Source organism: Salmo salar, chromosome ssa10 (genome assembly GCF_905237065.1).
Source record: "Salmo salar chromosome ssa10, Ssal_v3.1, whole genome shotgun sequence".
NCBI lineage: Eukaryota > Metazoa > Chordata > Actinopteri > Salmoniformes > Salmonidae > Salmo > Salmo salar.
Window position 1 is genome coordinate 81,955,826 of NC_059451.1, and position 16,011 is coordinate 81,971,836.

General features: G+C 45.4%; 1 protein-coding gene across 2 annotated transcripts in view; it reads left to right on the forward strand.

Moving 5' to 3' along the window:
* LOC106560968 (A disintegrin and metalloproteinase with thrombospondin motifs 20) overlaps positions 1-16,011 on the forward strand; it is a 133,892-nt gene that overhangs the window by 62,371 nt on the left and 55,510 nt on the right. For both annotated transcript variants that reach the window (XM_014124457.2, XM_014124458.2), the window contains 12 exons: positions 400-545; positions 902-1,083; positions 2,077-2,213; positions 2,600-2,717; positions 4,693-4,788; positions 7,904-8,070; positions 8,215-8,344; positions 11,702-11,828; positions 11,931-12,141; positions 12,420-12,584; positions 13,142-13,312; positions 15,239-15,466. In XM_014124457.2, the coding sequence (XP_013979932.1) occupies positions 400-545; positions 902-1,083; positions 2,077-2,213; positions 2,600-2,717; positions 4,693-4,788; positions 7,904-8,070; positions 8,215-8,344; positions 11,702-11,828; positions 11,931-12,141; positions 12,420-12,584; positions 13,142-13,312; positions 15,239-15,466 (1,878 nt within the window). The remainder of the gene's footprint in view (positions 1-399; positions 546-901; positions 1,084-2,076; positions 2,214-2,599; positions 2,718-4,692; positions 4,789-7,903; positions 8,071-8,214; positions 8,345-11,701; positions 11,829-11,930; positions 12,142-12,419; positions 12,585-13,141; positions 13,313-15,238; positions 15,467-16,011) is intronic.

Sequence of the window (16,011 nt, forward strand, 5' to 3'; positions counted from 1 at the left end):
CCCAGATTCGTCCGTCGGCCTGCCAGATGGTGAAGCATGATTCATCACTCCAGAGAACGCTTTTCCACTGCTCCAGAGTAAAATGGCGGTGAGCTTTACACCTCTCCAGCCGACGCTTGGAATTGCGCATGGTGATCTTAGCCTTGTGTGCGGCTGCCATGGAAACAAATCTCAGCACTCAGTGGTCTCGTTCTGTAAGCTTGTGTGGCCTACCACTTTGCGGCTGAGCCGTTGTTGCTCCTAGACGTTTCCACTTCACAATAACAGCACTTACATAACAGCGACGATTTCATACACCTACACCTCTCTGCAACGGGTGGAGCTGAAATAGCCTAATCCACTAATTTGAAGGGGTGTCCACATACTTTTGTGTATATAGTGTACTCTTTCTCTGTGCAGCACTGCAGACATGGGAAGTGTGTGAACAAGGTGCTGGATCTGCGGCCGGTCCATGGGGAGTGGGGCCCCTGGGGACCCTACAGTGTCTGCTCCAGGACCTGTGGAGGAGGCACCAGGAGCACCTCCAGAGACTGCAACAACCCTGAGTAAGACTCTTATTCCTAATAGTGCAAAATGCCAGGAGACTGCAACAACCCAGAGTTAGAGCCTTAGGAGTCTTAGAGTAACCAGTCCAAACACAACAGCAGACTCCTTCAAGCCTGAGTCTTAGTCTAACTAAGCCAAACTAAGTCAAAACACACCAGGAGTAGCCAGTCAAAGCAATAATAACACACCTTGAGTAAGGGCTCTGATTAGTCAAAAACAATACTACACCTGAGTAAAAGCCACAAAAAAAGCCTGAGTTTCATACTTGGCAAAACACATGTCAATCAAAGAGTCAAACCCTCTGTGAATGTCAGTCATGTTTTAATCAAGTTATTTTGCCGTAATGATTCTTCAGGCCCAGGAACAGAGGAAGGTTCTGTGTGGGTCGAAGGATGAAGTTCCGGTCGTGCAACACTGAGCCGTGTCCCAGAGGACAAAGAGACTTCCGCGAGGAGCAGTGCTCTCAGTTCGACGGCAAGCACTTCAACATCAACGGTCTACCTCCCACCGTCCGCTGGATGCCCAAGTACAGCGGTAGTGAGTACCCTCTATTTTAAAGCGTCTTTGGGTCCTTGAAAATCACTACAGTATATAAAACTCCATGTATTATTCGTGCTAGTGCACACTGCACTAGCAGTTCAACCATGAGAACACCAGGCATCTGTATAGTTTGTAATGGAGGCACTACATGATAACATTATGTGGTGCCATTATACTATACTACCCCTATAGACACTTCTTGATGACCCCTCACAGATCTCAAAGAACCAGACTTAACCGGATTTAAGTCAACTGTCAGAAAGTCCACCATGCCTAATTGAGGGCTAAATGGGATTATTAGTCAATATTTTTCAGGATGACATAAGTAAAACATGTCTCTGGTGCTTCTGTCTCCATACCCTCACTCCTCATCTTGTCCTGGTAATTAGACTAACTCTATTGTTTGCTTTTGACTCGGTAGAGGCAGATTCTGTCAGCGTGTTCTTCCCTCAACGCTTTGCATAGTCTGGATAGGAACAGACAGATGAATGTAATCAACACTATAGAAACATTCAATACTACCATATGATTCTCCTGGATAGCTTCCCTCTTCTATACCTCATGCGTTGTTATAATTATTGTGATGGCTTGCCCTGCTGGACAAGATGCCGTTTGGCAAAGGAGACAGGGCTTTGGCACAGTGTTGATGATTTCGAAGAAGTAACCTCAGGATGTCACAATACAATGTTCAACAAGCAAACTGACCAAGCACAGAGGCCAAAATGCTGTCAAGCAGAGTGTAATATTTCCAAAATAACTGATAGAAATGTTGGTATTTCAGAAAAGCTAACTGCTGACCCTAGCAAAAATGTAAATAGCGGTACTATTGTTGATAACGATTTTTTGTAATTTATTAAAAAAAATGTTTAACTTGCTAACAGTAGGCTTATACTGTAAGATACTGTTGTTTTTATGTGTTTCACCGTAATACGTCACATAGAAGAAGGAACAAACTATGGTGTATTCTTTCTGTCTTTCCTTCCTCTGTAGTTCTAATGAAGGATCGGTGCAAGCTCTTCTGTCGGGTTACCGGGACAATGGCCTACTATCAGCTGAAGGACCGCGTCATCGACGGCACACCATGTGGCCCAGACACCTACGACATCTGCGTTCAAGGCCTCTGTCGGGTAACTGTACTCCCTTGCATCAACACTGTGTATCAAACACAGCTACACACTTATATGTTCTCTCAGATGTGTCTGTCTATATCAGCATATCGCTTACAATGTTGTGAAATGTTGCTGATGCTGACCTTCTGTATCACAGTGTGCACACACACACACACACACGTTTTCACAATTTTTGCCTCCTCAAAGAGAAATTTGTAGTTTTGTGGATGTTGGGTTGAGGATAACATCTATTTTTAGTGCAGGTTTGTGACCACTGATGACAGCGATAGCCCTTGGTGTGACCCCATGTCTGACTGGTGTGTGTCTGTGTGACTCTCTGTCCGATTGGTTTGTCTCTGTGTGACCGCCTGTCTGATTGGTTTGTCTCTGTGGCGTTTCCACAGCAAGCAGGCTGTGACCATGTGTTGAACTCCAAGGCGAAGAACGACAAGTGTGGAGTGTGTGGAGGGGACAACTCCTCCTGCAAAACCCTCGCTGGGACCTTCAACGACGCCGAGTATGGTAAGCCTGGCTGCCTTTCTTCTGTTTCCCTGTAATACAAAATACTTGCACACTGTTCACAACAACAATTGTCGATGAACAGGTGAAGTACAATACGCTTGTCATAAACCATTCGACACTTGGATACTGCACCAAATGAACAAAGAATTATGACAGAACTTTTGGATGCTAGTGAAGGCAATTATTATTTTCCTTTTGCTTTGGGACAATGCTTTGCATAACGGATGTCCTGAAAAAGTCCCCAAACCTGTGCAAAGCCCAGGTAAACACTGGAAGTTCTCAAACTGACCCCCTCAAACGCATGATTAGTATGATATCTCATCCCAGGCCAATCGCTAATTACATCCAATCACCTTCAAGTCTGAGCTGCAAAATAACAAAATAACATGAGCAGAAATGACCACAGGTGTGGCTCCGGTCAAGTTTACTCAATATTAGTTTTGTTCTTCGCTTCTCTTTGTCTCTGTCTGTCCGGTCCTCCGCTTGTGTCTGTACCGAGGAGTCCTGGGCCAAGCATGTGAAACCAGACCCTCTCTCTCCCTCCTCCCTCTCTCCAGCCAGGCTCAGCTATCCCAGGGTGCACAGGGGTGTCTTTCCTTTAGGACTGTGTTTACATTCTGCGGTCGCCTTGCGGTTGCATTCGATTGTATGTGTGGTCAATGGTTGTTTCGGGTGCTTCGAGGGCCTGTGGAGGCGCTGTGGCTTTCTCTAAGGGGGACCTGGTCTGCGGTTTACTCAGTTCACCTACTCCTTGTACCTATGTGCTTAAGCTGTCGTGACCGGTTAGAGCGGGAATTTAACATGATACTTAAAACCTAACAGCACAGAAGAGACATTTATGCCGCTGTTTGTTTTTAGCACTGAAGTGAATGGGTTTGAATTGACTTGTCACGAACCTTCTTCAGCAATTGCTGTTTACCAACTACTTTATGTTGTTTATTTTTGTTTTGGTTGATGCTGAAAGACCTTTTTCTTGTGGTACCAGAGTTACTGTAGCGTATAAGGGTTAAGGGCCTATTACTTTGACTACATAGACAATGCACTTCAATCAACAATAGTAACCACCGAATGTAGCCTATGGGTAATGTTGCCATGGGGATCGTTTGACTGCGGATCTTGGACTGGGGTGTAATGATTGATTATTCCAGTGCTCCTAGATTGAAGGATAAACTGTGTGTTGGAGTGTGTGGTTGGCCAGTCGGCTGGTCGGTGTGACGAGAGATAACCTTTAGTAGTGCTAGCCCTGAGTGGCCCATGCCGTTCTCTCTCTTCTCCATTTCTCCCCCTCTCTCACCTCTCTTTAATCCGGTTCTCTCTTCCAACCCCTTTCCTCTCTGACTGCTCTCCTCTCCCCTCACTCCAATATGTCTTCAAACTCCATCCTCCTAGTTCTCTCCCCTCTTTCCACCTCTCTCTTTGTCCCTTTGATCGCTATCTCCTGTTCTTTTTCTACTCTCTTCCTCCTTCCCGTTCACCTCTTCCCTCTCTTCTACTCAAGTCTCTCTTCCACCCTCTTCCCATTCACCTCTTTTCTCTCCCCTCTTCTCTCTCCTCTTCCCTCTACCCATGTCGGCCTGTCATGGAACACAGACCCAGGGAAATTACAGGGCAATCGCCAGACCGGCCCGGGGAGTAATTACATATTATTTCACGGGTGGGCCTCTGTGAGTGAAATTAACCTTCTACAGGTTATTTGAGAGCTCCTCTTATTTTTCCAAGTGTGACATTTTAATCCCAGAGGTAAAAGCTCGCCTTCCCTTCCCATGGAAGAGCACAGATCCTGAATCCTACAGCATAGTGAAGCCATTAAATCAAGGTGTGACTGTTCTGTTCAGTACTGGGAGTACTGGGACTGTTGTGGTTGCCCTTCGCTTTCTCACCGTAAACTACATCGCTCTCTGGCTTTCTCTCTCTCCTTTCGTTCTCTCTCTTTCTCTTTCGTTCTCTCTCTCTCTGTTTCTCTCTCTCCATCCAGGTTACAACACAGTAGTTCGGATCCCTGCAGGAGCCACCAACATTGATATCAAGCAGGTCAGCTACTCTGGGAAGCCGGAGGATGACAACTACCTCGGTGAGTGTGTGTGTGTGTGTGTGTGTGTATGTGTATGTGATCACTGTTCTGGATGTCACCTCAGTCCCCTGTGCTTATGTGTGATGGTGTCACTAGTTAGCCACTGTGCCTCACACCAAGCCAACTCACTCACAGCCAGTTTATGACAAATAATTTCAAACTATAGAGGCTTATAGCGATTTTTATTTTTGCCCCTTTAAATGGTGTGCACCATACAATAGGTCAATGTGATTCTCCCCCTCCTCTATCAAAGGGCAGCCATTGGTCTGAACATGGTTACCCACCAGCGACCTCAGCTGTAGGTACAAGGTAAGGAAGGGGGTGAGGAAGTATGGACTAATGCAAAAACCGCTGGTCATTTATACCAGTCAGAATGTATATGGAGGAAGCATGGCGGGGTGTGGGCCCACATAGTCAGGCCATAAGGGCTAGCTGGGAAAGAAAACGGAGTGGCAGAATGAGAGGATGATGAATGAGTGTAGAATAGGTGCTAATTAGAGGCATGTGTAACCAGGCCTGATGAAAGTACATAGGGGCTGGATGAGATGGACCATGGCTGTGTGTGTGTGTGTGTGTGTGTGCATTTGAAAATCTTAATTTAATAAAACAACCACATTTTGAGAGTAGTTTTTATGATAGCGAAAAAAACATACACACTTTGCAGTCTTGATCGTGTACTTTAACACTAAGTATGTTTCATTACCTATTGAAATAAATATGTATTCCTCAAATAATTTGACTGTGTCATCGATTCACAGATTAATATAACATATGTGGTAAACTGAGACTTAAAACATCTATCCAGGCGTTGTAAGATCTGGCATACATCGACAACAACTGGGCAGAGGAATGCGACAATAGCCTACCTAAAGCCTTCACACGTTTCACGTGTGTAGGTTGTTGTTATTGTCGGCCAAACAACATGGCACTACAGTCAAAGGCTCTATATGTAGCAAGCAATGTAAAGTGGAAGGTCTCTAATCAAAGATAAATGGAATTAAAATTACGGGTTAAATTAGCTAAATGAGAAGGAGGATGCTACAACAAGCAACCGACAGGTAGGCTGTTGTATAATCTGAATGGAGTTGTTGTAGACGAGGACAGGGAGCATAACCACATAGCCTAATTTAGCCTCGCTAGATGGCTATTAGCTAGCTCCTTCACATTGACTTGACGCAGTAAAGACAGGCACTACCAGACCAGGTTGGATGGTTGATAACCTGTGGCATCTACACGTTTGTAGCACGAGTCAGTATGGCTACCTTTTTCTCTCTCTCTCCGTGCCAGAAACCTTGTTATTTCAGAAATAATGACATTATTTAAAATACCCATCCCTACTGGAGACCTAGCCCATTCATAAACGCTAACTACGGCCACATCTCCACCTTACAGCACTTGTTTACGGAAGACATAGGCGGCCACCTGTGCTAATGATCTATCTAGTGTACCCTGAACACCTAACACCAGTGCTAATGATCTATCTAGTGTGCCCTGAACACCTAACACCTGTGCTAACGATCTATCTAGTGTGCCCTGAACACCTAACACCAGTGCTAACGATCTATCTAGTGTGCCCTGAACACCTAACACCTGTGCTAATGATCTATCTAGTGTGCCCTGAACACCTAACACCAGTGCTAATGATCTATCTAGTGTGCCCTGAACACCTAACACCAGTGCTAATGATCTATCTAGTGTACCCTGAACACCTAACACCTGTGCTAACGATCTATCTAGTGTGCCCTGAACACCTAACACCTGTGCTAACGATCTATCTAGTGTGCCCTGAACACCTAACACCTGTGCTAATGATCTATCTAGTGTGCCCTGAACACCTAACACCAGTGCTAATGATCTATCTAGTGTGCCCTGAACACCTAACACCTGTGCTAATGATCTATCTAGTGTGCCCTGAACACCTAACACCTGTGCTAATGATCTATCTAGTGTGCCCTGAACACCTAACACCTGTGCTAATGATCTATCTAGTGTGCCCTGAACACCTAACACCTGTGCTAATGATCTATCCAGTGTGCCCTGAACACCTAACACCTGTGCTAATGATCTATCTAGTGTGCCCTGAACACCTAACACCTGTGCTAATGATCTATCTAGTGTGCCCTGAACACCTAACACCAGTGCTAATGATCTATCCAGTGTGCCCTGAACACCTAACACCTGTGCTAATGATCTATCCAGTGTGCCCTGAACACCTAACACCTGTGCTAATGATCTATCTAGTGTACCCTGAACACCTAACACCAGTGCTAATGATCTATCCAGTGTGCCCTGAACACCTAACACCAGTGCTAATGATCTATCCAGTGTGCCCTGAACACCTATGTGTAAACCTAATCGGGGAGGAAGTGTAGCTTGTCAACTGGAGCACACATGGAGTTTGGATCTGTTCAAATCTGCTACAGGAGGTGTATCTTTTTTATTTGAAAGATTATTTCTCACTGATTTAAAAGATAAGGGCCATATGTTTCGAAAACCGAACGCAAGCTATGATTGCCGTTTCTAACGTAGCATCGGAGTTATAGTTCAACATGGCCAACCGTGAGCGAAGCTAATCGCTGAAAGGGTTTTCGAGAACCACAGGAGACCTAATCACACACACATTGTTTCAACATGGGCTCTCTCACATTGTAATTACATTGTAATTACTGCATATTTCTCAGAACCATCATTTGTGTGTGTGTGTTGAAGGGGTTAGCTAGTTGGTGTTTGGTTGTTAGTGTGTATATCAGGGTTGGTTCAGCATGTGTGCGTTTGTGTTTGTGCTTGCTTTTATGTAATTGTTTTGATTTGGAGGCTACTTTGTTAGCATTGTAATGTCAGTTGGCAAGGAGAGTCACGCAGTCTAGCTCCAAATTACTGCAATTTGGAGCCACCAATTTTTTTTTACTTACCCCCATGCAACAATGGCTTTGCAGAACATTATTGGTTTGAAGTCAATGAATGTTTATACTACTTTCCCCCTCAAACTATTGTCATAACCTGAAACCCACAAGACTCAGAGTAAATTGCAAAGAAAGCCGTTTTTCTGAAATGTGTTGAGGCTATATTTTATATTTATATATTTTCTCTCTTTTTTTTTGTTGTTTCCTTTCAGCTTTATCTGACAGCCATTCTAACTTTCTCCTGAATGGAAACTTTGTGGTGGCCATGTTCAAAAGGGAAATCACCTTCAAGGGAACCGTCATTGAGTACAGCGGCTCAGACACCAAAGAGGAGCGCATTAACTGCACTGAACGCCTTGAGGAGGAACTCATCCTACAGGCAAGGCTGACGTCTGTCTCTGTCTGTCTCTCTCTCTCTCTCTTTGTTTCTGTCTTTCTCACGTTCTGCTCTTTTTCTCTCTCCCCCTCTCCTTCCTCATCTCTCCTTCTATATTGCTAAAGCTTTTTCTCATTGTTGCCCTAGGTCCTGTGTGTGGGGAACCTGTACAACCCAGACGTGCGCTACTCGTTCAACATCCCCATCGAGGAGCACAGGGAGCAGTTTGTGTGGGACCCCTCGGGCTCCTGGCTGGAGTGCAGCCGCGTGTGTCAGGGTAAGGTCATAGTCGTCCACCCAATTAGCCATGTGTCCTTGCAGCCCCTCTGCTCTGACCCAGTTGATCACATCCTAGTACATCAGGGTTCCCCAACAGACTGAATATTATTATGTTGTGCTATTGTTTCATTCATTTCTCACTTCCCCCCTTGCTGCTCCTCTTATAGACATTCTACATCCTGCCTCCCACCCAACGGACACTTACCCTGCCCCCACCCCCCAATGGACATTTATTATTGCTACAGTTGTGTCTAAACACTGAGTGTAAAACATTAAGAACTCCTTCCTAATGAGTTGCACCACCCTCTCCCCTTCTGCCCTCAGAACAGAATCAATTTGTCAGGGCTTGGACTCTACAAGGTGTCGAAAGTGTTCCACAGGGATGCTGGCCCATGTTGACTCCAATGCTTCCCACAGTTGTGTCAAGTTGGCTGGATGTCTTTTGGGTGCTGAACCATTCTTGATACACACAGTAAACTGTTGAGCGTGAAAACCCCAGCAGCGTTGCAGTTTTTGACACAAACCAGTGCGCCTGGCACCTACTACCATACCCCGTTCAAAGGCACTTAAATATTCTGTCTTGCCCATTCACCCTCTGAGTGGCACACATACACAATCCATGTCTCAAATGTCTCAAGACTTAAAAGTCATTCTATAACTTGTCTCCTCCCCTTCATCTACACTGACTGAAGTGGCTTTAACAGGTGACATCAATAAGGGATCATAGCTTTCCCCTGGTCAGTCTGTGTCATGGAAAGAGAAGGTGTTCTTAATGTTTTGTGCACTCAGTGTATATTATTATTATTATTATTGTCTCATTCACTTTATTATAAAACTTTTTACCTACACTGTTGGATCTCGGCGCATAATAGTTTCACTGTACCCTGCGATTACATCTGCGACCCTGTGCATGTGACTAATAAACTCATCTAATCTAGGCGGCCTGCGGGCCAAAAACATTATTGTTGTTCTTGGACATAAAAATCTGTGAAATAACCAGGAAATGAGCTCAACGTGATTTTAATTTAGGAAATCTGTTGCCAGGTAGTCCCATGCTTAAATAGAGAGGCACGTAATCATATCCCATGTTATTGAGGTTTGAAATGATTCTGTTTTTGACAAATACTAAATCAGATTGGCATTCTTGTGGTCAATCTGCAGTGTAAAAATGATTTAAAAACTATGTTCCAACCATCCGCTCAAGGAAATACCAGACCACGGCTGAATCTAGTTGGGGACTCCTGCAGTACACTTCCCACCCCCTGAGCCTATAAGCAGGGGCTGATACTTCCTTTGCCTCAGAGCATACAGCATCATTAGCAGGATCCAGTTGAAACTGTTTGATCCCAGCCCCGCTAAGACCATTTGGTCTGGGACCCAATGGCAGGAAGTTGATCAAAACATGTAAAGGAGGGGGGGAAATGCATTCCTTGGCAGTCGATCCTTTAGTCAAATGGGGTCTAATGCAAAGTTTACCTGTGTGTGTGCGTGTACCAGGGTTGTCCTATTTTATTTTTAAAGACAATAAATACAACTTTTGCCAGCCAAAATGGCCAGTAGAAAACAAATTCCATTACAAAATAATGCTTTTTATTAATTGATGGCAATACCAGTAGATGGAAATACATTTGGCCATTATTTGGCCATCAGTCTAATTTGCATAATTTTGTGGAATTCAATTGGCCTGTGCATATTTCTGTTAGTCATCATGTATCTTATTTATCCAACTCAACTATCACACGCGCACAGCATACAGAGCCTATTTTGAGCGGGATTTCTCCTGCAGAGCCTCAGCTGGTTGCTGCTGTAGTAAAACATGTTTTCAATAAACCTACCATTAAAATTATAGACTGATCATTTCTTTGCCAGTGTGCAAACGTACAAAATCAGCAGGGGATCAAATACTTTTTTCCCTCACTGTATTTCATATTATGAGGCATGTCTTACTTTGCATCAAAGTAGACTATAGGCAAAATCCTACCATGGAAACGTGGAGGCAATTATTTTATAAAGAATTCATATGCGGGGAGTGAGTTTCAAGTTTGGGGAAGCTTACTTCATTTATCCTACCATTTTTACCATTCTCCGTGCCAGTTATGATTTTCATATGCGCATTTTCTTGGAACAGTTGAAACACTGATCCATTGGCGGCTAAAGAAATGAGAGCATTGAACTCGTAGCCTATAGGCCAATGCAGCAGTAGTCCCCTTCTTCTTGTCTCAACATTTTAAATGACACTCGACACATTATCTTCACACATATTTTAGATGCTTTTCATTGACAGCCCCAACTCAATCATCAGCTGGGCCTATTGCCTCGCTCACTGCCCATACTTTGGGCTTCCCAAATAGGCATAGGTCTACGAGCTTGTGATTTGAAACAGTCCACAGTTCTTTTTTTTAAAGAAGCTAATGATCCTCGATTCCTCTGTGGCTAAGTCATGCTTTCTGGTGAAGTATTTTTTTCATGATTTTCTTTCTTTCTGTATAGACAGGAGTAATTATATAATTTTGGGACATTTATTTACTTCTCTATTGGACTCACCACTATGCCATTTCTCTCCTGTTCTATTGGTTTTCATATCAACTTTCTGTCATTGTCCAGAAGCCAAAGGCACAATCCTAGTCATATTAACAACCCATCCTAGTTGTTGCATCGTTAGATTCCCCCTCTTTCTAAGTTTCTAACAGAGATCTTCGTCTCTGTCACATATGGAACAGCTATCAGGTGCGCTGTTTAGAATGGTGTTTTCCCAGCTGTGCTGTTTAGAATGGTGTTTTCCCAGCTGTGCTGTTTAGAATGGTGTTTTCCCAGCTGTGCTGTTTAGAATGGTGTTTTCCCAGCTGTGCTGTTTAGAATGGTGTTTTCCCAGCTGTGCTGTTTAGAATGGTGTTTTCCCAGCTGTGCTGTTTAGAATGGTGTTTTCCCAGCTGTGCTGTTTAGAATGGTGTTTTCCCAGCTGTGCTGTTTAGAATGGTGTTTTCCCAGCTGTGCTGTTTAGAATGGTGTTTTCCCAGCTGTGCTGTTTAGAATGGTGTTTTCCCAGCTGTGCTGTTTAGAATGGTGTTTTCCCGCAAAATGCATTTTGGCAAATGTTTGAAAATGACATTTTATTGGCTGCTTCCATACATAATCTACGTGTTTTGTTGAGATGAATTACCATAATCTACATGTGATTTCTGTCATTCTGAGCACTGTGGGTGGACAACCTAATGGGTTTATGCACCCAAATGCATATGGATTCTGTCAATTTCTCAAATGGCCGGTAAATTTTACCGGTCACGTTGTCCGGCGCCACATTTTCCTAATGGAATCCCTGGTCTGTGTGTGTGTGTGTGTGTGTGTGTGTGTATAGGTGAGCGATGGCGCAAGGCAGCGTGTGTGAGGAAGAGTGACCACCTGGGGGTTTCTGACCAGCGCTGTGAGCCTCTACCCCGTCCCAACGCTGCCACTGAGCCATGTAACACTGACTGTGAACTCAGGTAGATACACACACACACACACACACACACACACACACACACACACACACACATTCACTGTATATCTGTTAAGCAGACACTAACCCATATAACCTGTTGCAGGTGGCACATAGCAGGGAAGAGTGAGTGCTCTGCTAAGTGTGGCCCTGGCTACCGGACCCTGGACGTGCAGTGTATGAGGTACAGCTCGCTGAAGAGGCAGAGTGAGAGGGTGGAGGGGAGGGCCTGTTCTGACCTACCCAAACCACAGGCCAGAGAGGCCTGCCACGGCGACTGTCTGCTCAAGAGCTGGCAGTACAGCACCTGGTCCCAGGTCAGTGGAAACTACAGTCAAAGACACACATCATCTAAGTGAAAGATGATTATAATACTTGTTTTCACTACGTGATGCTATTGCACGTTGTCTTGATAAAAAGCCTCTTCATTTCTCGTCTCCTCATGCATGACAGATGTTACTTGACTTTTGCTTCCGTGTTACTATAAGTGAACATGATATAGACTCGAGGTAAAAGTGGGTATGTTATGCGTTTGGTGCAGTGCAAGTTGAATGGTGAGTCTCATGCTGATTGTAACGTGTTGTGACGTGGGCAGTGTTCTAAGACGTGTGGTCACGGGGCCCGTACCAGGGACTCCTACTGTATGAACAACCTGGGGAGGAGACTGGTGGACAGGGACTGTAGTGACTCCCTGAGACTGGTCACCGAGAGCTGCAACGACCAGGCCTGCCCTGGCTGGTCAGCCAGCGAGTGGAGCGAGGTACAAGACACACACATGCGCCTGCACACACACACACACACACACATAAGCACGTCTATAAACACACATTATATAAACATTCCTACACACATAATAACACACACATAAATACTGTATATACACGCTTTATAAACTATATGCGTATCAATGTAAACACACAGATTTGCTCTAACATGCACACACACACTTTGAGGATAACATTTTACACATTTTACACACACATAATCACCCTCCCCACTCACACACGCCCTTCATACACACAAACAAGTTTAGACTTTATTCAACCTGATCTCATAGTTTCACTTCGGAATTTGCCGTAATTGGATGAACGTCAATTTTTGACCCATTAATTCCGTGTGGTTACAGGGTTAAAACAGAAACAACTCAAAGGGTTAAGCTTTGAGCCTCGTCAAGTTTGAGCCAGTGCTGTGCATTTTTTTAGTTTTTAGTTTTTGGACCTTTTCAAACGTCCAAAATCGACGGCTCTTTGTTGTGACCAACTTGACTTTATTAGTCTTCCTCCTACACCCCGTCTTTCCCTCTGTGTCCCCTCCCAGTGCTTGGTGACGTGTGGGAAGGGGATGAGGCACAGGCAGGTGTCCTGTAGCATGGGGGTAGGAGAGGAGAAGCTGAGCGAACACTTCTGTGACCCGAACGCTAAGCCTCCGGCTGTGGGGAGCTGTGAGCTGCCAGAGTGTGCCTCCTGGCAGGTCGGAGTCTGGGGACCGGTGAGTCCAGATGGATCAGTGTGTGTGTGTGTGTGTGTGTGTGTGTGTGTGTGTCTGACAGAATCAGATTCTTGGTGTACGTCTGTGTTTGAATCTTAGTGTGTGCATAGGAGTGCAATAGTTAATGTTGGAGTGAGTGACATTATAATGTGTGTTATTTATGTCTGGTTGTACATACAGTATATCCCCTTCTTTTCCCAGTGTGTGTCTGTGTGTGGGGTCAGATTTATTCCGACAGGATATGAGGGCTGAGTGAAAGCGCTAGGGAGGAAATGGCAGCTCAAGCCAGAGCACACCACTCCATAACTCACCAGGCTGTTAGGTTTCCCCACTGCCTTAGAAGGAGCCACACACACACACACACACACACACACACACACACACACACTCACACACACCTTGTGAGTCTGCTAGTCCAATACTCTGTCTATACGCTAGAGGTCTTCACGAGTCCAAGAAGTTGGACCCAAGGGCAATCAGACCCGACCCGAATGGACCTGAGGATAACTCGACCTAGACCAGACCCGATTGGACCTGAGGATAACTCGACCTAGACCAGACCCGATTGGACCTGAGGATAACTCGACCTAGACCAGACCCGATTGGACCTGAGGGTAACTCGACCTAGACCAGACCCGATTGGACCTGAGGATAACTCGACCTAGACCGGACCCGAATGGACCTGAGGATAACTCGACCTAGACCAGACCCGATTGGACCTGAGGGTAACTCGACCTAGACCAGACCCGATTGGACCTGAGGATAACTCGACCTAGACCCGACCCGAATGGACCTGAGGATAACTCGACCTAGACCAGACCCGATTGGACCTGAGGGTAACTCGACCTAGACCAGACCCGATTGGACCTGAGGATAACTCGACCTAGACCAGACCCGATTGGACCTGAGGATAACTCGACCTAGACCAGACCTGATTGGACCTGAGGATAACTCGACCTAGACCCGACCCGAATGGACCTGAGGATAACTCGACCTAGACCCGACCTGATTGGACCTGAGGATAACTCGACCTAGACCAGACCTGATTGGACCCAAGTGACAAAATAATGTTTATCAGCCAAGTTGCTCTTCTGGTTAACGAGTCTTTATAGGTTGGCTAAGCCTTCTATAACTCAATTAATTTACCTTATTGCATAAAATAAATATGCTGTAGCGCTGTGGTTGGGTCCATTTTGATCCACCCAGCTGTAATTATATAGACCCTGGGACCTGATGACAATCAAACAGGAGCCAACCCTGTCCCGAGGAAAGTTAGAATTTCAGACCCGAACCCGATTGGGCCGCAGTCGGGTCTCGGGTATGTCTGGTCCACTCAGACCCACTCAGACCTCTACTATACGCACACCCGGTCTGGAGATTTGAAGTTTGAAATGATTGAATAAGTAAATGAATGAGCAAATTAGCAAATAAATAAATGAATGAGCAAATTAGCGAATTGAGGAATGTCTTTGACCATTCATTGACTCAACTGAACGAGTTGGCGGAATACTCAGATACTTCTATTGACAGAGCTGGTATAGATCTGTCTGTTAATACCTATGTAATCCTAATCTACTGCCCAAATAAACCTATCCTGCAGCACTTCCTCCACCTTCTCACCACCAAATGTGCACCCCTACACACACACACACACACACACACACACACACACACACACACACACACACACACACACACACACACACACACACACACACACACACACACACGCAGCGATCTGGGGTAGAAGGTGGGCATCTGGGGAGGTAGTAGGCTTCAATTACACTGAGTTAGACTGGGCTTAGCTGGGCTAGACTCTGTGTGAGTTAAAACTGCGTCCACCCTTCCTTCCTTGAAGTAATCACGGATCTGCTAGCCAAGGTTTTACTGTCTGACCCTGTGTGTCTCTCCTGTGTGTTGTGGCAGTGTGCGGTGACGTGTGGCCATGGTTACCAGATGCGGGCTGTGAGGTGTGTGTCAGGGGCATATGGTGACACGGTGGATGACAGGGAGTGTAACGCTGCATCCAGACCCAGGGACAGCCAAGACTGTGAGGTGGCACCATGTCCCTGGGCCTCTCCTCAACACAGCACCGTCCGACCTGACAGCTCTGGTCAGTTCTTCACACAGTGGAGATACGGCTCCTGGACCACGGTGAACACACACACACACACACCCTTATATAGGCCCATACACACACACACACACACACCCTTATATAGGCCCATACACACACACACACACACACACACACACCCTTATATATGCCCATACACACTTACCTATACAGTAGCCCTCAGACTGGTACAGTAGATTCTAGAATGCAGCACACACCCCTGCTTCACACACCCCTGCTTCACACCCCTGCTTCACACACCCGCTCTCTCATCCTGGCCTCAGCAGTCTGTCAGCCTTGTTTAGGCTTCTGTCTGTCTAATGCTTTGTATTATTTTCCAGTGCAAATGAAAAACAGGTCTAAACACCAGGCTTGGGTTTCAAACATGAATCTCAGACTATCAGTAATGTCTGACTGAGAGGCGGTGAGCTCGCATGTCTAAGAGGAGGCTAGCGTAAGTGTGGTCCCTCCGGAAAAAAACCACACGTACTTTCCCCTCAGAAACGATACTGTCATCCTCTCGTGTGAAGTCATGGAAAGTTGGGTGTCATCATTACGATTGGGATACTGTATTCACATGTAT